Source organism: Crassostrea angulata, chromosome 5 (assembly GCF_025612915.1).
Source record: "Crassostrea angulata isolate pt1a10 chromosome 5, ASM2561291v2, whole genome shotgun sequence".
In the NCBI taxonomy this organism is placed as follows: Eukaryota; Metazoa; Mollusca; class Bivalvia; order Ostreida; family Ostreidae; genus Magallana; species Magallana angulata.
This window is the reverse complement of record NC_069115.1, coordinates 37,968,779-37,992,580: the sequence shown is the minus strand read 5'-3', so window position 1 is coordinate 37,992,580 and position 23,802 is coordinate 37,968,779. Positions and strand designations below refer to the sequence as shown.

Below are 23,802 nucleotides of genomic sequence, written 5' to 3'. Positions count from 1 at the left end.
ATTTTAAATGTACGATTATAACGTCAATACCAAAATATGTGTAACGTTACGTGTGTTTGAACACTGATGCATATACATAGGTTATCATATTTTAATTAAAATAATGATTGGGAGAAAAACTCTAACAACATTTTAAAATACAATTGTGAATACAGCATGGCGGCCCCCGAAACAAACTCGGACACATGTAGACCTACAGATAATCTGTGGTGATCCAGGGTTTTTTTACCTTGGAAATTTAGATAATTGTGGATTATTGTCGCAATAAAAACTAAGATTAATTACCAGAATATTATTTTTTGTTGATGATTTGAAAAATATAATGTTTTGATTAAAAATTTCTGAACACATAATGCACAAACCTACTTCTTGCAGTGGATTTATGGGAAAAGGGCGATCGGAATGCGTGCGCATGATTTATATACACGAAAGGGAAGTAATTAGTTACTGAAAGGGAAGGTAATCAATTTGTTAATAAGGAAAAGGAAAACCTAAAGTTGCATTCCTTCGATAACAGCATCGTATTCCTATATACATACGACATAGATGCATAAATATAAGCGCATAATGTATACATAATAACAATGTGGCTGACGTTATTTAAGGTACATAAAATATAATACAAATTTACATGCAAATTTAATTTGCGTAAAACTTACTAAAACATGTCTTAATATAGTAAAATAACAAACTTCAATGATTTATTAAGCCTAAAAGTGATATATTCCAAAGTCCTTTGAGGCTTTAACTATGCGATAACTCGATAGGAGAGATTTTTTACTATGCTTGACGGGCAACTACAAATAGAAGTAGGTCACATTCGCAACTCATCCTTGGATGATACAAAAAACCCTTTAAATGACGCATCCATTTTATGAATATTATTTTTGAAATATTCACCAAAGACTTAACATGTTTTACTTACATTCGATATAGTAATTAAAGTAAAATCTATACCGATGGGTTACTATTATTTGTTTACGTATGAATCATAAAGTGAGTTTTAAAAAAGCGATTCCTCTATTCTCTAATGCAGCATTGTTATAAATGGCTTATCTATGGATATCGACAATAGCGAGTCTTCAGAATAAAAAGGACTTAAATCTCACTCACATGTGTTTTGTTGTCAAATGATTTTGGTTTCTTTTTAAGTTTTAACAGCCGGTGTGTCGACCTTCAAAAGAGTAAAAAAAAGTATATAAGAGCAAAACTTAGTTATCTGTATTCGAAGTTTATTCATGTTTCTGGTACTTTCTGGTAGATTTAAACTTACGGTTATTAACAGTCCATTTTATATCTATATGAACATGATTGAAACAAAAGACAGCTTCCAGTTGACTATTCTTTATTCTATATAATACACGTGTTTTCATTCCCAAGTAAAATTACAACACTGAAATATAAGACATGTATTTATAAGTGTAATTAAATGACAATAAATATTTGATACAAGAAACTCTGAAAATAAAATACTATATTTAATTGAACCCCCTGAATCCTTTATCTTTAGCTTTAAAAAGGTGTGCAAGTACCTTAATATGATCTTACATGTACAAAAAAGGAGGCAAAAGGCAGCTTCCAGTTGACTATTCGAGAGCTGCTTCCCCCGCATCGCCCATTTTCAGGCATGAGCACTGTACTTCAAATTTCCCATCCTTATAAGTAGAAGTCCATACAAATGTTCTCAATCACCTTAATCAGCAGTAGCACTTTATTTATATTTTGGACCCGGCACAGACAGGCTCGTCACTAGACTTAATTTCATTTACAAAGTTCTCCTTGAACGCAAACAATCATACGACTCATTTAATTCACGGATCTTCATTTTGAAATTCTCATTAATTAAGGAACCAGTTAGTGAAGCGTCAAAGAAAAACAAACCCGGATAATGAACTTTGATATACATTTTGAACATAACGTTTGGCTGAATATAAAAGACGAATGTTTACAAATACAGGAAAATGCTGTGTTGACGAGAAACCAGTTTTTTATTCAAGTATTATGATTCTATTACAGGTATATTATGTTTTAAAAACTCAAAGGAAACCTCAAAGATCGCGAAAATTAACATTTTTTGTACTACTACCCATCCTAACGACCAACTGTTTCTGAAAGCATATAACATTTTTGCAAATTAGTTTAACCGTAAACGAAGATAAAATAATAAATGCATTTACAACTTTAGTTTGTGCAATTCATAAATAAATACAAGTAATATGATTTAAAAAAATTACATCACTTAACAAAGTAAATCCAAGTTATATTTGCTTTATTTTGCAATATACATATTTATATCCACAATTTATTTCAATATTATATAAATAGTGCCTGTTTGGGAGGGTAACTGTTGAAATTGACACCCCGAGAAAACCATTGTCAACCGACGCGAAGCGGAGGTTGACAGTGGTTTTTGAGGGGTGTCAATTTTAACAGTTACCCTCCTAAACAGGCATTATTTATTTTATTATACTGAATGTCTTATATTTAAAGAGAATTTTACTGCTGAAGTGAATTCTACGGCGAACTGTACGCGCATAATTTACGCGCATGTAACAATTCGTTGTGTTACCCGTTGCTAAGTGTGATGCTAACGCTAAGGGTAATAGAACGGATTACCAACTGCGTCTAAACCAGTCAGATTTCAGTATTTAAAATGAAAGTATAATAAAATGTATTGTTTTATTTGAATTATCTTTTACACTTTCAAATTAACCTATATAGGATTGAGTGGTGTATTTTTCGTAGAAACGCAGAATTTGACCACACTGATAAATATTAGGATCTCTTTACATGTACAAGTGCTTAATTTTAGAGATAACGGCATCGGTGTTTTGCAGTTACTCATGCCAAATGTATAAACATCAATTTGATTAGAATACCAAATATAATTATGGCATTTCAAAATGAATATTAATCTCAATATATATAGTAAATAAAAGGAGCCTACAGATTCAAAGAATTTAAAACGTGCTCTTCAAATGATCGTTAATAACACTAGCTTGCATAAATAGGGTATATCTTAACTCAATTCTTTAAATATACGCGATGAAAAATTGTGTTTTGAAGTGTTATATTCAAAATAGAAAAAAAGAATCAGTCTCGAAACCCGATTTCTTTTTCATGTCCGACATATGAAATATGTCCAGAGTTCCTACAATCCAAAATGAAAACCCCGGCAATTTAGAATGCTTTTGATCTATTTTCTAATGTCAAGAAAAGTATAAATCCATAAAATACGGAAAAAAAACCCAGTTTTAAATCAGTTATAACTTCATAATGGATTCAGCAAACAGATTCAATCTAAACTATTTTACTGGAAGCTGTAATACATGTACTTTCTGATATTCTATGACACATAATAAAATCTGTTAGTATTAAGTACTTGTTTAATCTTGTATCGAATTTTTAAAATCTATAAAATAAAATTTTCAAAAATATTTCATTTGATGTAACTTATTCCATTTTAAAAGTATTAATGATCTATGGGGTTTTTTGGGATCAAATACTTTCTGTTGATGATTTTTAGGTAAATTATTTGATAATACTGTCTTCAATTTTATATTTACCGGTCCTTGGTTGAATATAAACTCTTGGCTTATCCTCAAGGTCATATAAGCTGTGGCCTTGTTTTTGTTTGATATTTTCAATATGTTTTAGTGCATATAATGTCAATCAAAGTACTGAAAGTACTGGAAAGCGCTAAGCCGGGAAGAAGCTGTTAAATCATACCGAATGTTATGAAAATACATGTTAAGAATCATATTTGAATCGGGGGTTGTTCGTTATTGCAAAATTTTCACGTACTCAGGATTAAAATGATATAGAATTTGGATATGCCATAGTTATAGAATACACAAATCTTTTTAATGATTAATGCATGCTGTCGTGTTACAGTGAAAACAGAATGCTGATGACTTTAAAAAAAAATCATAACCACAGCATTTAATGTAAGCAATTAATGTAAGTGTTTCTCTATTTTTGAAGCATAAAATGTTTTATCAATTTGACTGTAAATCAAAGTTTCCAATTTACAAATTATAATAATCTGCCTTAAAGCATGTTTACAAAGATCATGATTGATTTTAAAATTTTAGAACAAATGTATCTGCATGCAGGATAACTTGAAGATATTAAGTTTTCCCTACTGCATAATTTTGAGTTCTCCCGAGTACGACTTCTCCAGGGTACGACTTCTTTAGCATCCGCCAGTAGGTGGCGGTATTTCGGAAATGCGAAAACGAAAGTGGAAGTAGGATAAGAAATCTGGCGACAAAAAAGCGCTGCAGCTATGCTTAGCGCTTTAAAAATATATGACATAAACATAAAAATGAAGGCTCTGTCCGTTTATTTAATAAAAAAAAAACCTTAACTTTATTTATTTTACAACGATTGATAAGCAAGTTCTACAACTTATATTAATATCTCTCGTTGGCACGGATGTTAGCGCGATGGTGTCATTGGTGTGGGAAGAAGCCGGAGTACATGGAGAGAACCCACGTGTCCAAGCGGGCGACCGCCATACCCTATCACATACAACCACTTTCAATCACGGGGATCGAACTCGGGTCGCAGCGGTGAAAATCGAGTGCATTGTCCACTACACTACTTGGACACCTTTTTATTCAATATTTTTATTTTCTTTTATTTTCCTCATAAATTTTCCTGTGCCTAAAAGAAGAGGGTGTTGTTTTGTCATCAAATTTTACGAGACATTTTATTCCTGTTTTTCATTTGAAAATATTTGAAAAAAAAAATAAATGTTTCAGTGGAGGGAAAACAAGTTTATTTTCATAAAGAATCACATCTTGTTACGAGGGTAAAATAATATCAATGAGTAGGAGGATGATGTTAACATAAAGGCTGTAAATGGTTTTAAGACGTAAGTTGTCGTTTAAAAAATACAGATCTCTTATAATAAAAATAATAATAATAATAAAAATAATTATAATAATAACTAGAGCAGAGCTCGTGGCAAAGCCACGAGTAGGTCTTCCGTTGTTGCTGCGGGTTAAAAATATATGTCATATGGTGTCAAACGATTATAATGACTAAACTTTAAGTTCCGCTTTTGTTATAAAAACGTGTCGTAATTGAAAACTTGTATATAAAATGTGTTTTGAACAAGACTTGAAAAACATGTTTTTGGAAAACTATTTGTAGAACACAGTCTGTGTAATCGTTTCAAAAATTCTATAAAAAGTGAGATGTTTAATGGCGAGTTAAATTTTCAAAGGGTAGCAAGCATTGTTATAAACAGTATGTACTCATGATTCATGTCAGGAATTGCAGTTTTTAAAAAAAAAAACCTAACCCGCCTACAAAACACGTAACCTTTTCTCTAAGATAACTTGTGTATTTAAATCTTTCTAAATTTTTGAAGACTATTTGCAAGTTTGAAATTTAGTAATTTGTCAAAATTGATGGCATCTTTGAGATTTTCTACAAGGAAATGTGTGTCGTCTGATATTATTTAATGATACGAATAGATTTGGACATTCAAAATAATATATAATCAGCTAAAAAAAAGATGAGCGGGAGAATTCATGCAACAGCGAGCATCTAGTTTTTACACCAGCTGGTGCTGTTTCATAGAAACACCGCTATGTAATGTGAATTAAATAACCTTATTTACAGAAATGAATATTACTTCTCTCGACGATGTAATGATATGCAAAATCATTATTTTTATGTCAGTGGGTTGACTAATTAAATTAAAAAAAAACTTTAATTGCGCTTGCGTAAATTGGAAGTCTGGGAAGGAATTAGACAGTCCGTGTTAGAGAAATTCGAAAAAGTTATGAAACTGGTCAGTTTCTATATCAAACTGTGCATTGATGTATTAAAAGACTATCATTGGTATCGTCTGTAGCCATGGTCCGGAATCCGTATGTGCAGTCATACATTGTATGTACATCGATACACCTATACCTCCTCACCTACAGCCATACAAATGAGGGTGCAACCTTCATATACACAAGCATATTAGTATTATAGTTTTGGAAACTATTTATCTTGTATTTTAATATATTGGGTATTCATTGTTCACATAAAAGCCACCTATATTCCACTGGCTGTATCTAACCTCGTAAGTAAATGAAGTTGCATTACAACCTCATAATTAACTTCAATTAAAATTTGATTAGCAATAAATAAATTTCTAATAACACACAATTATCTCACTTAAGTGTAACTTTGAGAAGCGCATATAATTTTGGGAGAGAGATATGTCGCTATATTATAGTCTGCAAGTCAAGTGAATTATCATGGTCTTTCAAAGAAATAAGAAATCCGTCGACAGTTGCAGTACTTTGATGATTTCTATGGTGATCGACTGCATTGCTTAATGTAGTCGTATTTCCCAAGAACAAAATTTTCTTTGTCTTCAAACTTAAATTATAAGATATTATGAATTACATTGTATTATGTTCATAACTATAAAAGTTTAGCGTGTTCAACAGGTTAATTTATTAGCCACAGTCTTAGGTTACGATTTCACATCTTTAATGTGAAGATGATTGACTTCGAATAATAGTCTTATTGTTTATAAAAGCACCCTTCCAACTGTTACTCAATTACATATGTTCTGAGTTGTGTGCGCTAAGGCGACACAAGATCTTCGGTCGCACGTGGCGATTGAATTAACACAGACTGACCGAATAAACACACAGGTGGGAAAATTAAACACGTTGAGGAGAAAATGTTACACATAAGAAGTCACTAAAAATGATTTTCGACAGATCTGGATATCTATTCGCCAATTTAAAAAAATCAAGCGCGAGCACTTGTCAAAGGGGCGGGAGGAGGGGGGAACGCAGCACTGAGTTCGCTTCCACACTGAAACGAACAACCATGTAGAAAAACTACAGAGTGATTAATATGTGACTGATAGAATCTAATCTTAAGTTGTTTAAAACTCATGTGAATATACTTTTAAATATTCATCAAATGCCTCAATTCAGGACATTCTTTTATCGTACTAGCACCTACCGCAAACATGTAACATGGAACTTTGATTATAATTTGATTTGATTTTTAAACTACCTTGTACGCTATCGTATAATTAAAACAATGCTGAATCCACTGTACAAGTAAAATAAATTCATTTATTTTTTTCATAAATCTATATAATAGTTGAAAACATAATAAAATATAGTTCTGTCCGTGCAAAATATGAAACATGAACGCGTGATAAGGTACTAGTACATGTAGAAGAACAAGAGCCGACCGCAGATCACTTGTCCACTCGCGCTGGATCTCCTCGGCCATGTGCGAGGGATGATCATCATTTAATATTGGGGGGGGGGTAAAATTTTTTAGATATACAAACCAACCATTAATTTATGTCTGACTATGTTTCCGATTTGGAGTAATATCTTTAATTAATATTCAGTTACACTCAAATGTTTAATTAAATAAATACAAGATGGACAAACTTTTATAATATAAAATTAAAACAGTTCTTGTATTTACGGCTATATAAACTCAAACACGTTCATCTTCATCTAAGTGTGCGTCGCAGTGTGCGAATCCTGTGTATTAAATAACCGCTTACCGCTAGTAGTGCAGCCGTGGCTGATCTTCTCGGCCGTGGACGAAGGATAGATTACGTAAAGGTACAACGCACAGACACGCACAGCTCAGAACCCAGGAAGATTTGAGAAGTTTGCAGTATAATGACCATATTCTATCAAATAAAAGTTCTTTATTTTAAACTTGAAACACACAATTGTTCTATGTCTGATATTGCTTTAGATTGAGAATGACATTGCTTTTGTTAATTAACTGAACGATTTCTTAATTAACACCCAATCTTTTAGTCCATAAACTTTTATTTGTAATCAAAACTAAAACAGTTTTTGAGTTCGTGACTAAAAAAAATCATTTATGAGAGACGCAACTCTCGTGTATTAGATTACCGCTGACCGCTAGGTAGCCCAGCCGCGACCATGGTGACCGATTTTCTCGGCCGCGGGCGAGGGAGAGTTTCGTTAACTTGGCCAAATTGCCGCGAGTACTGGTCAACACGTATTACTTTTTACCCTCATATTATGCAATACCCAAACACAAAAACAGTTTTATGAGATCAATAAAGTCACAAACAACATTTTTTGCAGCGACGCCCATATCGAAAAATTTACCGTTTAAGAGTTATGAAGCAAAGACTTTTAAGGGATCTAGACCCCTCATTTTAGGGGCTAGTCCCTTTTTTATGGTATCAAATGAAAGCTCTTAATATTCTGCACAACTTTTATTCTATATGTGTCTAGAAAAAATTTACAACTAAAAAGTTATTGAGCAAAGATATAAGCAAAATTTAATATTTTTTGAAACATAAATGTCGATGTAATTTTTTAAGCAGTATACGTGTGTTAATCAAACATGTAAAACTAGGAGGACAACGTTCAATATGTCTACATTAAAGATTTGTAAATTAAAACTACTTGCTACGGATCTACTCGGAGCCTTTGCAGGTACACGAGACCCACTAAAAAAATATTCAAAGGGGAATAACTCAAAACCGGAAGTAGTGATTTCACCATAATTTTTGCTATAGTAAGCTATTGTCATTTACAATAAATGCTGAAAATTTGAATAAAATCTAATGACAAACAAGGGAGATATTACCGTTTAAAGAAACGTCTAGAAGAAAAAGAAGAAGAAAAATAATAATGAAGAATTTCCAACAGAATCAGTACAAGGTCTTCCGTTGGAAACGGAAGACCTTAATAATAAAGATACCTAAAGAAACAAAAAAAAACCCAAAAAAACACCCCCCCCCCAAAAAAAAGAAAAAGAAAAATCAATATTAAACATTTTATAAAAAAGTACAAAAAATATTCATGTGTAGGTAAAAAAAACCCCATCTTTTCTACACTTTGAGATTACTCAGCCTTGATTAGCTTTGTTAACTTGAGTGACAACAAAAAGACAAAATGACAATATTTAACATAATATTATTATCTTTTAAGATATTTATAACTCAAAAATGAATATACAACTTTTCAGATAACGATGAAAAAAGAAATATCATTGGTTATACTGTAATTACTTTCTTTTCAATCAGGTTAATCTCCAACATTTGACACAAGCACTGTTTCCTTAGCCAAGTATGGTGGCGATTGTAATCGTAGACAGGTAATTTAAACCAGTCCGCTAAAACACCAAGACGTTGAAGTAACATCAATTTTTCTTCGATCTTTTCCTCTGTCATTTTCTTAAATAAATGATGCAAAATATGAAAAAAAAATATTAAAGAAACAACGTATATAGGAAAATGGATGATTAATAATTCAGAGAAGAGAGTTGCCTCAAAATGAGTTTCTATTAGCAAGTTTTCCCCGTAAATACCGGTAACACATCATATACCAAAATGAAAAAAAAAAACCTCACCCATTTTCAGTTTACTAGTAGTTAATTATCTTTAAATAAAAAATCCTTAAATGATACTTTATAGGACCCTTAACATATAAAAATGAAAATCATGATTGGTGACTGTCATTAAGATATCAATTAAACAAAAAAAGTAAAGTTAAGAACTATGCTTTTCGTTTGTTTATTTTTGTGGAACATGGTTTTTGCAATAACAGCTCAGAATCATGACTAGGGTAAACGTTTTAAATGTTCAAATATGTTAAGAAATTATGATTAAGTCTGCTTTATTTATGCCTTATCATGAGAATTGTTTAGTCCCTACGTGTGATTGTCTTCCAAAGAGACGTATGTATGATTTGGAATTATGACTTTGGTCGGCCGATTCCATTGTAATTAACCTTTAAGTTCTTGTCAAATACATAAGGAGGACAATAAACTATTTAGTTGGATGAAAGAGTCAAACACTTAACTTTAATACGACATAACCGTATCAGTATTCAGAAAAATATGACTTAGCTATCTACAGATAAAGTATTGTCTCTTTTTTACGAGGAACCGAAGCTTGGTAACGTCTCAATAAATATATCAGATGTATCCTATATCAAGATTTCCCCCAAAATGTTCGATGCTTCCGCGATAGAAACTATAAAAAACCAATACGATACACAAGGACGGACAATTTTGAAAAATATTAACTAGTATATAGATACAAAGACTGTAAATTCCTGTTGGAACGACTATATTATAAAGACTTTAGATATATTTTCATAACCTGATTATTTGATATCTATATAAACCAATATGTGTTAAAATTTCACCAATTGATGAATATTTTTGTTACCTTTATTTTGTCATCATCCAGATAGAAAAATTTTCGTTCAATCAGAACATTTATATATTCCTAAAACAAAGCAATGCGATTAATATAAAACCAAAAATGTCCATTACCGTTTTATTTAAATTACAGTTTGATAAATGAATTGGTTACACCACATATAAGATATTGACTTGAATTTAACATCGCTTGGCTCAGTTAAATAATTCAAAATTTCTGCAGATGAGATACAGCAGACGATAAGTTCGTATTATCTATAGCAACATTTATTCCTAATACTGTGATCAGAATCTACAAACGTGTTATGATTGGAATTCAATAGATAAAACACTCTATTTTTAAGACATATCTTATAAGTTAATGATATAATCCTTATCATATCATATACTAATAATGGATTTTGCAACAGTTCTATTCTTTTCAAATGAACGTATATGTTCAATTTATTCATCAAAGCAATTGTTTGACTTGGTTCTGCCTGTCACAATATAATTATCAAGTAATATTTTTAGATTCAAACATGATGATTATATACCCGGAGTGTAAAAATAATATATTCAACATTATTCACTTACCTGGCAAGGTGCTGTGTCATAACGAAGGAGAAAAATCTATGTATGTAAGTCAAGGTTGGTTGTTTAAGCAGAATCATCCTACTACTTTAAAAGCGCATGCATATTTAATATAAGTCCAATACAAACTTAACATATCAGGCATAAAAAGGATACACAAGGCTCCCGAATGGTAACGTCGCTGTATTCGACCAAGCACTTTGTATCTCTGAAGAACTTTTTGTTTACCGATTCCCATAACTTTTTCCGTAAATCGACCTTTAACTATAAACAAATGAACGAATGAATCCATTAAAATGTCGCTCGATGTAAAAACTTCTTAAATTATGTAACAATTATTACATCATATAAACAGCGATACAAGTTACATTTTTTAAATGGAACAAAAGAAATCATAAAACAAGTAACCAAACACATGATTTTACCTTTCTTCGATACAAACGTACTATAACGAGAAACGAAGCGTACACCAGAAATCCCAAAAATATTGAAGAAATGAAAGAAAAACCAAAGGGGTTGGCGTCTATGTTTCGGGAAATGAGAACAGATAATACGTTCAGTAAGAAGTTTAACGATACTGCATTAGCCGAGAGAGTGGCTGCCGCCGCGTGAGTGAAGCCAGTTAGGACAAATATTTTGTAGTACTTCATAAGCCTGTGATTGGTTACCAAGGAGACAGCGGCCTCAAACTGGTCCACACTCTACAATAAAAAGAACATTTTGATTATCCGTGTTTGTTTATTCTTCTTCAAATTTAACTTACACAGCACACGCACATAACGGCCAAAATATGTTTCTTTCATTGTATTACACCAATTAATCATAAATTTATGGATTTTAACGAATTTATATCAGTTAAAAAATGCTTTTTAAAAAATACTCATTCTTTTTCAGCTACCGAAAATTGTTTATTGTTTGTAATATGTATGAAATGCACTTAAATGACTTAAATTTACATCTTGAATAAACGACTTTTTTTCCTTATAAACCTTTTGTATACTTTATTTTTTTTATGTAAACAAAAAATAATTAAGGATGTCCTTTGATGCAATCATTTCCTACTCTTTAAGAAAACCGTCTGCAAATGTTATCATATAGCATGAATATTAGATTATCGGGAAAGCTAATGAAATCAATTGCTTCATAGTCAAGAGGAAAAAAGCAGAGTAGAGTAGGTCTTGGCTTATAAATTTTTCTCCTCATATTTTCTATGCTAAACACTGAACGCCGTTTGTTGTTTCAGTGATCGTTATTTCAACAATTACTAATATCATTTAGATAATGCTGCTCTTATCCATGATAATAATTATATTGCAAATCGCATTTCTTAAAAGAATAGTTTTAAAGATCTAGAGTTTCTCTATCTATATATAGGTGAGATAAAATGATCATGGCTGTTTATATTGAAACCGGTCACAACAATCTCGCTGAATTTGTGACTTTTTATATAGTAGTGGGTGAAACATAAAACAATGTGCCGGATAATTATGCCAGTGCCAAGGTGGCATTATTGCACCCGTCTAAGCTGCATATATAAAAAAAATTCAAACATGCCATATGATAGACCATTGTTTAAAGAGTTTACAATCGCCTTTATTATCACTGTATTTCACCTATCAGGTGAGATATTTACCTTTCAAAACTAAATTCCTACGGTGAAATAGTTTTTCCTATAGGAAAAACAATATTCCTACAGGAAATTTGAATTTTCCTATCGGAATACAAGAACTTCCTATAGGAATTTCAATTCCGATAGGATATTATAAAATCCGAAAGGAAATTTTAATTTCCTATAGGAAAACTACCTGACTGAATCAAATTCCTACAGGAATAATCTTTCTCCTATCGGAAATATAATTCCTATAGGATTTTAAAAAATCCTATAGGATTGTCAATATTTCCTGTAGGAGAACCGTTTCTCCTATGGGAAATATAATTTCCTATGGGATATTAAAGGACAGGTGACACAATCACAAAAACATTGACCAACAAGTTGGATTGTGAGTGAGATACAATTTCTGCAAAATTTCCCCTGCTACTCCCATCTGTTTCACAGTTATTGCTGAATTACTAAGCAGATAAGACGCGTGATCTCAATATGCTTATCTGAAGCCTCTGAGATCGGAAACCTACTCGGAAACACTACTCATTCGCAGTATCTTTCAACCACAAGGATGTCTTACTTGCTCGTATCACAAATCTGAATTCCATAAATTTTGCTTATTGCTATTAAAAGTTTGAGAACCCTGTACAAAAACATGAATTATTCTAAGCTTAGAAACCCATTTCTGTTTCCTCAGCAATTATGAATAGGAGTAAAAATTATGAGCTGTTAAATTAATTTTTTATTGACCTATGTGCTTCATGCTGGAAAAAAATGTGTCAGATGTTGGATTTTCAAAAGATAAAAGTCATAAAAAATATTGAATCATTGTAGCTAAAGAAAGGATTTTGTTTTTTCAACACATAGTTAGTGATAATGTATAAAAACTTTCGTAACCAGGAATGACACCGGATTTTAAACCCTAATTAAACCTTAATTATGTTAATTGGACTTATTTAAGGATTTTTGATTTAAGAAGTGTTACCAGATATCCTGTTACATGTAAGCATCTTAATACTTATAACTCAAACATCTTTAATTTCATTTTTGAGTATTTTATTTGATCATGTTTGTTATGTTTGTTTATTGAAATTTAATTAAAAGAACTACCAATTTTCATAATCAGTTATGACTGAAATAGTAGTTTTTTAACATAGTATTGATCAGGTTTTAAAAATGTGTTTATCTCAGACTCCTTGAATTTTATCCATATGGAATTTGATCTTTCTTTTAATAGTTTATGAAGATCATTTTTGATAGTACTTCTGAGTTGTGTATAATTTATTCTCTGTTGATCAAACCTTTTTAAAAAACCCCAAACCAGCTGTTATGCACAGTGATGACTTCTTATATACTGATATTTAAGATTCAGATGGGCAATGAATGATTTTTTTACAGCAGCACCTGTTGTTATAAATAGTACACAAAAAATGATTTATATGTCATATCAAAAGAATATTTTGCTCAAAGTTGAGTTTTTTTTACAGAAAAAATATTTAGATTAATATCAACCTTATTCATATCAACGTTTTAGATTTCCAAGATTGGATGATTATGCATTTTCAAACAATATATTTCAAACTTTACTGAAAATTGAGAATCTAAACAAGTTGTTGCCTGTCTGGCTGACAGGATGATACTCTGCTATTATCAATCACTAAATTTTCAGATTCATTTTAATTGTATTGCTTATTTTTTTTTTCATTTTCTACTACCGGTATCTTGTGTACACAAAATTTCTCAAAAACTCTATTAACCAATAATACAACATGTAATCTTGTACATTCTATAATCTCACTATTTTGTTTTCAGGAGAGGGTTCATACACTAAGCTATTCAATAAAATATGCTTTAATTATATTCACTTTAATCTGATAGTGCTTTAATTCAAAATCATCATTTGCAACAAAAATACACTATCCTGTGTAAATAAATCCTCGTCCATTGCTCTGTTTACTATGTAGCCGATTGCTGACTATGTCATCTTTGACAAATAACACACAGGGGTTTCTTATCTCATTAAAGATAGGAAAAACTCGGAGATCTGTTGCAGCTGGGATTTTCAGCACACTAAATTGAGCTATGTGCTCTAATCTGATGCTAGTCAAATGGGAAAATTGTTATAAACTGATTTATATTTATCAAAGAAAATGTTTTTAGAAGAAAATGATTTTGTGTCACCTGTCCTTTAAGTTTTAAAGGTAAATATCTCACCTCTCAGGTGAAACATACTAAATACAAAAGTGGTTATATACTATCTAGACAATATTTATCATTTGGTATGTATGGATGTTTCAGAAACTGCATCTTATGCGAATGCGACAATGCCACCTTGGCACTGGCAAAATTATCCGGCTCAGTGTTATAAACTCGCTTTTATGAAACAAATTCATTCAATGATGCTTCATATTGTAAAATATAGGGATCATTCAGAAATATATTTTTTTCCCCTTTTTGCGTTATGAAAGTTGGTAAGCTGCTTATGATATTGTCACCGTGGGCATTATTGTAATATAAGGAACGATGGCATTTTTACACTTACTTTTTCATGCACATTTTTCAAGTATTCCCGTTCGTTTAAAGTCAGACGGTCAGTCTCAAAAACATATCCTTTTTCAAAATACGGTCGCTGCTGTAAAAATGACTTTGAAAATAGACGAGCTCCATTTTGATTCTTAATTTGATCCTCAGTAAGCTCTAAATAAACAAAACAAAAAGAAAATACAATACTAAAACAATTACCTGCAAGATTTCCAGAAGCAATATTATTATAAAAGAAGTTAAATTTAATAATTTTATGAAAATCATTGGTCGGCTTCTGCATCGGTTTAAAAAATAAAATAAAAAATGTACCATGTAAAAATTTATATGTGTCTTCATTTTTTAAAGAATATGCTTATTTGTATTGACAACATATTTCACCCATGCGAATGTTATTGTCATTTAAATTTTAGACCACGTGATTTTATTTGACCCTTTCAGTTTCGCAGTAAAAATCGCGCCTCGTGTTTATTAGTCTATTTCATAGAATCTAGGTACTTGTAGTCAAATAAAAAATCTTAAGGTTTATTGGTTTTCAACTTTATCTTCATTAATTGGTGGATAAAATGTGTTTTAGACATGAATATGACAATGCAAAAAATAGTTTTTGTCTGCTGTTTCAACCAACAATTAACATGCTTATAGTTGAGATCCCCCCCCCTCCACTCCCACGAGGATTAATTTTCGATCCGCGAATGATCTAGTAATAGCATCGATAGTGAAACAGACTATACTATTTTATGTAGAATGTTCCTTGAAAATGCCTCAATATACTAAGTGTTTATGCTAATCACACACCAATTATTTTTTTTTCAAACAAACATCGCTATGATTTTATTAAGCAACCCAATGTTTATATTTTCAACCACTCTACACGTGGTTGAATATGAACGATAACTCTGTTCTGAATATTATCGTTTAATATAAATAACCGCTAGATGGTGAATTAAGACAAACATCGTAAAAGATATTCATGTTTTAACATAAATCAAAGTAGGATTTGATATGAAAAACGACAAGTACTTGCGTATTTTGAGAATATTATCCGAACAAATATACTTCCGCACGAAATTTCACAGGAAGTAAACAAATCTCTGTGAATTCTCGTGAACTTTCATTCGAGCACCTCTGGATTTTTTACATACTTAGCAACGATAAAGAAAACATTCCGAACACATTCGCAGGGGTGATATTTGTAATTGATAAGAAAGTTTACCTTGTTCGCCTTGTATTTTTATAGCGTCAACTGCATCTAAAATTGAAATGAAAATAATAACAACAAAAGTTATGCAATATGCTAGGAACCTGAAGCTATTTAAGCAAATCTCTGATAATCTGATATATGTAGAAAGCATAATAAAACTCCGCTGCGAAACCATGATGCATTCTTTTTTATATTACGTAGATAAAAATTTTCCATTATGATATATATATTATATACAAAAAAAACCAAAAGCTTTGAATTCATGTCCAAAGTTGATCAAGATTTTTCCGAGAAGTACGATTACAAATCCAGAAGCATTTTTATATTCAAAATTTTAATGCATTTTGAAGCCTTCCGCTGAGAGAGAAAAAAAAACAGTTCAAAAGCAGAGAAAATGAAATGATCAAAAATGTAAAAAACCTGAATGGTAGTAGGCTTCAAATATCTTTGCTGGTATGTCTTCTTCTTTCTGTGAGTCAATGTATCGATATTTTTTCAGAAATGGAGGCAGTTCGAGCCCATCGTCTGGGGGTCGCAACATCACGGGGATTATCTTTAATTTTTCTCTCTCGGAGTACGACAGTCGTACAGCTTCATCGGCCTCCGACATGCACCACGGACTTGTGATATATGTTGGGCTAATCAGTATCAAAACCTTCACGCTTTTTGCCATTTCGGATTGAATATTATCATCCAGACGTTTTCCTATCACAAAATCTCTGTCATGTTGCATGCAAATGAAGAAAAACCTTTTTTCAAGGTCTTTGCATATTTTGTTTACTTCTTCCATGTCTTGTGAAGAACAAGAAATAAAAATATGGTACTTTTTGCCCGGCGGGAGCCCGGCCACACGACGTCGCCGTAGAGTATTTTCAGGGGTGAGAGAATGAACCCCAACCTCCGCATTAATACCATGCTGCTCTTCTACAATCGGGATTTTTAGACAAGTTTGACTGCCTGTGTAATTCAACAATGAATTGTTTACCACACAAGAACCATTCTGAGTTTCTTCCATCGTCAATAACACGTCTCTCTCAGCAACCAAATCTTCTGAATCGTCTTGCAGGAACGACATTATCTTTATCCCTTAATATCCCTTCGAATATCTGCTTAAACAAGAAACACTTCCAGATTATGTTTGCGGCGATGCGCTAAGTACTTTCGATTAAAAACAAACTTCGCATACTCTAAAACCTGGCCTGGCCTGGCCTGGGCTGGCATCAAAGTTGGCCTGGCCTCACTTTTAGCCTCAAGGTTGACTTGGCCCCAATTATTGGTGTGGCCTCTAAATTTGGCCTAGCCTGCCCTCAAATTTGGCTTCTTCCAAAAATCTTGTCTCCATTTTTTTTCATATTTTCTTCACATATTTGATGATTTGGGTGATTTCTTATTGATTTATTTTTAATGCATATTAAAAATCCTTCTTATATCAACTACTTTTTAAAGAAAAAAATAGAAGAGGCTAATATTTGTGTATTCTAACCAAAGCTAATGTCACAAAATGTTTTGATTTGTTCAAATTCTGATAATGACAAATCCCCATAGGAGAAAAATATTTCCTAAATATACAAACAACACATGCACGAAACTCTACTCTAATCAGGTGGTGGGGATTAATGATCATTACTGAGTCAAGTTATCGGAAGATGCAAAGTTGCAGTCATTTACAAATGCCATTAATTAAATTAGACCGTGTGAAATGTTAAATGACAAGATAGGCAATGAATCTGACCCCGATGTAGCAGATTAGCGACAGAAAAGGTTTAAATCGAATATCTCGTGGAAAGGGGAATTTGGGCTTGATTGGCGTTGACATGTAATGTAAACAAAGTGCAAATTTAAACGTGCATTTCACAGTGATAAAAATCTAATGCTATGACTTGGATTACAAATGTTTTGGATATCAATCAAGTCTGTGTCCTAAAATGATGTTTAACTTTGAAATGAAGGATGGAGGATGGCGGCTCTTAGTTTTAAATTTAACCGCTTTAGTACATGTATTGTTATAATCTATTCCTTGACAACAGTAAGAGCAGTGGTGTATATGCATGTCAAAGGTATTTTTTGTGTGTTTATACGTATATTAAATAATAAACTTGAACAGTCGGTCAGTTGTAATATGTATTTTTCATATTACTATTCTTTAAACATTAAAAAAAGTATTGAATCTTCATTTTCTAAAAGAAATCAGCTAAAATTCAATCTAAATCTAAGACAATGAGAAAAAAAGGAGTTTTGAAATTTGAGGCCAAACTTTTTTGATGAGGTTAAATTAGGGACCAGGCCAACATTTGGGGCAAGGCCAATTTTGAGGCCAAAAGTGAGACCAGGCCACCTTTGAGGCTAGACCAGGCCAAGCCAGGCCAGGTTTTAGAGTATGCCAACAAAGTAATGTTTGCATGTGTTATTTTTAGATTGTAACTACTGTGGAGTTCCCAATATGCTATTTATGTAACACGATGGAAACCATTATATAAATTTAGATCAACGTGACATACATTGAGGGACTCTTACAAGAATGGATATTTTCATGTTTTGGGCTGCGTTTCTGATGCTGATAAAGGTAATATTATTTAACCGACTTATATGTAATCATGTTTATATAATCTCGAATAACATCAATTCTTAGAGAGATGATATAACGTTATTTGTGAGTTTGTATGTATATCCTACATTAGCTAGAACAATACACATTTATAAATACTAACTCTTCTATAAAGTAATGTTATTCACAGTGAGAAACAAAATCGAAAGAGTAAAAAAATTAACTGTTGCAAATCTTAAATGAAAAAAAAAATCAATACCATTTCATTTTTTTTTATTTCTACGAGCGTTTAAACGTAAGCTTAATGGGCAACATAATAGGTATGTCTTACTTTTTCAATAGTAGCGTTTTTTATGGGTTTAGCAAAAACGTATTAAACATTACAATTTCCTCAAGGTTTAAAAAAATAAATCATAAAACCACATTTTATATGATAGTCAATGCGATTTTTTCAGATTGTTAAAACCATATGTCTACCTTCAGAAGTTTACATACAAGATAATCAAGAACAGAAATGCTTGCCAACTTGTCCACAGAGTTTATATATGTTCAGACAAACATGCATTAAAGACTGTCCAAAATATGCCAATGTAAACGAAACAGCGCTGGGGAAATTTTGCATAGTGGAGCACGACTTTGATTGTCAGCGAATCTCCTGTCTGACAGACTTCCCTCTTTGCTACAGAATGAATTGTTTGGAGAAGTGTCCGGAATACACCGTCAAATTCGAGAACAGTTGTGTGTTGGAATGTCCAATGTCAAATCCATTCTTGGTGTCAAGCAATTGTGAGGGTCCATGTTTTACTGGGAATGCAACTTGTGTTGAAAGATGTCCTGATGATCATCCATTTATCTTTCAAAATCCTCGATCCATTCACTGTCTTAAATATTGCCCAAATTACACATTTGAGGATACCAAAAACAAAGTTTGTCACCTGAAATGTCCAGCAGAGAAACAACTTCTTTTCAACAAGACCTGTCATAACAATTGTCCAGTATCACACCCTTTCATACAAACGTTGACGTCATATTATAACACAATATCCCTGTGTTCCGAATCCTGTCCACAACGTACACTGATTGATGAAGGCTATTGCGTCATTGCTTGTCCAGATGGAAAGTATGAATTCAACAACACCTGTATAGATGATTGTCCAGAGTCACACCCTTTAAAGTATCCAAATGTCCTAGAAAAGTCGACTTTTGGGAGAGCGAAGTACACTTGCGTTGATTCCTGCAATATTAAAATTAATTCTTACATTTCAAACAATCTGGAATACAAAAATCACTGCGTTAGTTCATGTCCATCAGAATCCAACTTTGCCTTCAATGGATCGTGTGTTGGCTCATGTCCCTCGTCTCAGCGATACAACATCAATGACAAACATAGCGAGTATCAACACTGCGTTGAAAAATGTCCTGACAACACTGTTTTAACCAACAAAACAAACTGTCGACATTTCTGCCCACCAGTTGAAAATTTTATGTTTAACAGGACCTGCCATCAAGAATGTCCAATAGAGGCTATGTTTTATCCATTATACAAAGATTCTCCTCATGCTGAATGCTACAAAAAATGCCCAGATGGTGATAAGATTTTCAACGACACCCAATGTGCAAGTAGATGTCCCGAAAAGGCAAAATATGAGAATAATGGTACTTGTGTCACCGAATGCCAAGGCCATTTTGGCTTTAAACTTCATAGAGTGGATTATTATTTCAATAGCATCGAAAAGTATGTTTGCGTGGCCAAATGTCCGGTTGATTACCTCATAAATGGTAATGAGTGCATCAAAGAATGTCCATCTGGTAGAAAATATGTCTTTGATAAAACTTGCATTGAAACATGCCCTATCAAGTACAATTACAAACAGCTTGAAGGAGGTCATTATAAATGCATTGACAAATGTCCGACAAATTACCTCATAAATGGTAATGAGTGCATCAAAGAATGTCCATCTGAAAGAGAATTTGTCTTCAATAATACTTGCAATGAAACATGCCCAATCGAGCTCAATTACAAACAACTCGAGGGAGGTCACTATAAATGCATTGAAAAATGTCCGTCTACAGCATTTGTGCACAATGAACTCTACTGCGTGTCCTCTTGTCCAGCTGACGCTCTTTACCAAGTAAACAAGACATGTGTCGCTACCTGCCCGAGTGAAGTAAGATTCAGATATAGTAATTTCACAACTATAACTGTTAATTGGTATTCTAAAAAGAACGTCTACCATCATTACTGTTTAGCAGATTGTCCAACGAAAACATTATATAATCAAGATGCTTGTGTGGAGGAATGCCCGAAAGAAGCTAACTACTTATTCAACAGATCTTGTGATATTGGTTGTCCAGCAACGGTTCGGTATAGAATATTAACAGGAAATCATTTCACTTGTCTCGATGAATGTCCCTCAAATGCCTACAAATACAATGCTTTATGTGTCTTGACGTGTCCCGTTGACAAAAACTACGAACACAATGGGACGTGTTATCAGGAATGTCCTGAACGTGAAGATTTCATCTACAGGGATGGTTCCTATTCTCGATGCATGAATGAATGCAATCCCTTCTTCACATTCAACAAGACATGTTTGGAACACTGTCCAGATGAAGCAAAATTTCGAGACAATGGGAAATGCGTAGCCTACTGCAACGACGAAAAACGAATGTATACATTTAGAAATTTCACAGTGGGCACAGGCGGGAAAAAGATATACGACTATTATTGTCTTCATACATGTCCAGTAAATACGTTTATATCCAGTTTAACGTGTGTTTCACAATGTCCAAGCGATACTTTACAATTAGACAACAAGTGTGTAAAGCTTTGTCCAAAAGAGAGACCTCTGAATTACACAACAAACAAAGGTAAATACTTGTGTGTCCATTCTTGTCCTTACAGAACGTTCAGATTTCAGAGTGTCTGTTTTGATCAATGTCCGAGTTGGTTAAAATCCCATCAAGGTACTTGCACACACGAATGTCCAAAGTCTCATCCATACACTGATATTAGATCCCAAAAATGCTTAAGCGCATGTGAAGATAATTTTGTTATAACAGACAATAACATATGCGATAAAAAGTGTCCAACTGGGAAACATTATATTGAAAAAAATTCATGCGTGTTTTCTTGCAAAAATCCACGCTCGTTACTTCAGACAACGGAGCAAGGGTTAGTATGTCATGACCAATGTCCACACAACCTTCTGTTGATGGAAAACAAGGGAGCATGTGTGAAAAAGTGTCCGGAGGATAAACTGATCGTGGGGAGTGTGTGTCGAGCTTTGTACAAATGTCCAAATCATGCGTATCTTGAACTTACGGACTTTGGTAAAAGGTGTACGAATAAATGTTCATCAGGATTTTATTTAGACGGAAAACATTGCGTTAAAGAATGTCCACCAGAAAAAGTAATCTATGATGCTGTCTGTGCAAACGAATGTCCCACCACACATCCGTTAAGATACAAGGAGTTCGGATCATCCAATCCACGTTTAATATGTTACAGGCAATGTCCGGGCAATTATGTTGCAAACGGCTCGTTTTGCATTCAAGAATTTATCTGTCATTCGGAGAACCATTTCTCTTACGAACACATTTGTTTTGAAACATGTCCGCCATTCACAGCAATATCGAATAATTACTATTGCGTTTCATTGACCGATTACTTTTTTTACTTTATTGGACTTATAATTTTGACGGCAATATTGACGGCGATATTTTATCTGTTGACTTGTTTTACCGGAAAGAAACCAAAGACATTAACAGAACGCAAAACACTTGGAATTAAAACACATTTTCAGGTATGTACAACGTGTACTTCTGTGTAATCTTATTAGCACATTAGTGATATATTTATTTGTTATAAAATATTTTTTCTTTGTGTTGTCGTCTTCTGATTATCTAAAAAATCTAGAAAAAAAATTGGCTATATATATATTTTTTTTTTTCTTTTTTAGAATTAAATTTTAATTGTTGATGTCAATAATGTTTTTGATAACACTGTGGTTCATATTTAGAAGAAATATTATTGGCATATAAAAATATATTTTAGATTCATTCAAGTTCATGTTGCTGTATTATAAACTTGACAACGATATATTTTGTTGAAAATAATGGTCTATAGTTAGAATATACTAATAACTAAATCATCAACATTTGAATTGCAGTTAATCTCCAAAAAAGCCCCAACACAGAACAATAAAAATGAAAAATATGTTATTAGATATTCAAAAGAAGATAATGAAGAAGCAGATATTATTGAAGTAAATCATCAGAATACAGATCATGACGGCGACGAAATTGTTGAACTCAACGATGGAATAGAGACTGCGACTACTTTTCGAAGACGCAAGGGAAAATCATGATTACTGACCGGATCAAAAAAAAATCCACTATAATATAAAAAATCAAAAATTATGTGAGAATATGGCATTCATGATCATTCATTTTGGTTGTTTTTTTTACGATTTATGAAAATACATGATATGCTTTTTTTATGTACGTTTTATATGTACAGTTTATTTTTCTACCTAGCTGAGAGTTAACATCAATTTTGTTTACTCTATTAAGAATTGGGGCATGTGTTTTGAATTGTGATGTAAAGAAAATCTTTTGACGATTTTCCTTTCTTATATGCACATGAATACAAATGTTTTCGAAGTTGAAGATATCTTAGTATTTTTCTTATATCAAAATCGAAAGTCTTGAGAAATGAAACGTCTGTTTAAAAACTATGCAAAAAAATATTAATTATTTTTTTTTTTTTGCATTATCTTTTAAGCATTATTTTAAAAAGTATAAAATAATATGTATGAAGAAACACCATAATTGAATTACTAAAATGTTGTATAATATACATGTACGTATAAGAAAAGTAAGATTATGTCGAGAATTTATTGTACAGTGTTTATTAGTGTTTGGATTTGTTCGTTATACTATTATTGTTGTGATGATTTTTATAGCTATTTATCATCCTCGTTAATATAAACTAATCAAAATGATACTAATAGAATGGAAGCGATCGTGCTGATTCTGATAGATCTTGTGAGTTAGAATATATCATTCACTAAGGCCAAAAAAAATTAATGATTTGTTTCTCAGGCACCGCCGCATCAGTAAAATCAT

At 32.4% G+C, this 23,802-nt stretch overlaps 2 protein-coding genes across 3 annotated transcripts; one reads left to right on the top strand and one right to left on the bottom strand.

The window, feature by feature from the left end:
* Positions 1-8,811: 8,811 nt before the first annotated feature.
* Positions 8,812-17,266, bottom strand: LOC128185073 (uncharacterized). Of its 2 annotated transcripts, none has more exons than XM_052854742.1 (8): positions 16,548-17,266; positions 16,140-16,175; positions 14,925-15,079; positions 11,205-11,480; positions 10,936-11,043; positions 10,783-10,818; positions 10,214-10,273; positions 8,812-9,214 (listed from the first exon to the last, which is right to left on the bottom strand). In XM_052854742.1, exons 1-8 carry the CDS (start codon positions 17,200-17,202, stop codon positions 9,035-9,037), a joined length of 1,506 nt encoding a protein of 501 aa, XP_052710702.1. In that variant the 5' UTR covers positions 17,203-17,266; the 3' UTR covers positions 8,812-9,034. The 2 variants fall into 2 exon arrangements, with proteins under 2 accessions (XP_052710702.1, XP_052710703.1); XM_052854743.1 differs by having other exon boundaries at positions 11,226-11,480.
* Positions 17,267-18,645: 1,379 nt separating this feature from the next.
* On the top strand, positions 18,646-23,042 carry LOC128185401 (proprotein convertase subtilisin/kexin type 5-like). The gene is made up of 3 exons (XM_052855002.1): positions 18,646-18,690; positions 19,128-22,205; positions 22,845-23,042. The coding sequence occupies exons 1-3, from the start codon at positions 18,646-18,648 to the stop codon at positions 23,040-23,042; spliced, it is 3,321 nt and encodes a 1,106-aa protein (XP_052710962.1).
* Positions 23,043-23,802: the final 760 nt, after the last annotated feature.

Excerpts from the sequence above, each read along its gene's own strand:
- LOC128185073 (XM_052854742.1), bottom strand. The coding sequence starts at position 17,202 with ATGTCGTTCCTGCAAGACGATTCAGAAGATTTGGTTGCTGAGAGAGAC. Across the intron at positions 11,481-14,924 it reads TGAAAAATGTGCATGAAAAA|AGTGTGGACCAGTTTGAGGC; the intron begins GTAAGTGTAAAA and ends TTTTTATTGTAG. Across the intron at positions 9,215-10,213 it reads TGGATGATGACAAAATAAAG|AAAATGACAGAGGAAAAGAT; the intron begins GTAACAAAAATA and ends CATTTATTTAAG.
- LOC128185401 (XM_052855002.1), top strand. The coding sequence starts at position 18,646 with ATGGATATTTTCATGTTTTGGGCTGCGTTTCTGATGCTGATAAAG. Across the intron at positions 18,691-19,127 it reads CGTTTCTGATGCTGATAAAG|ATTGTTAAAACCATATGTCT; the intron begins GTAATATTATTT and ends CGATTTTTTCAG. Across the intron at positions 22,206-22,844 it reads AATGTCCGGGCAATTATGTT|TTAATCTCCAAAAAAGCCCC; the intron begins GCAAACGGCTCG and ends TTTGAATTGCAG.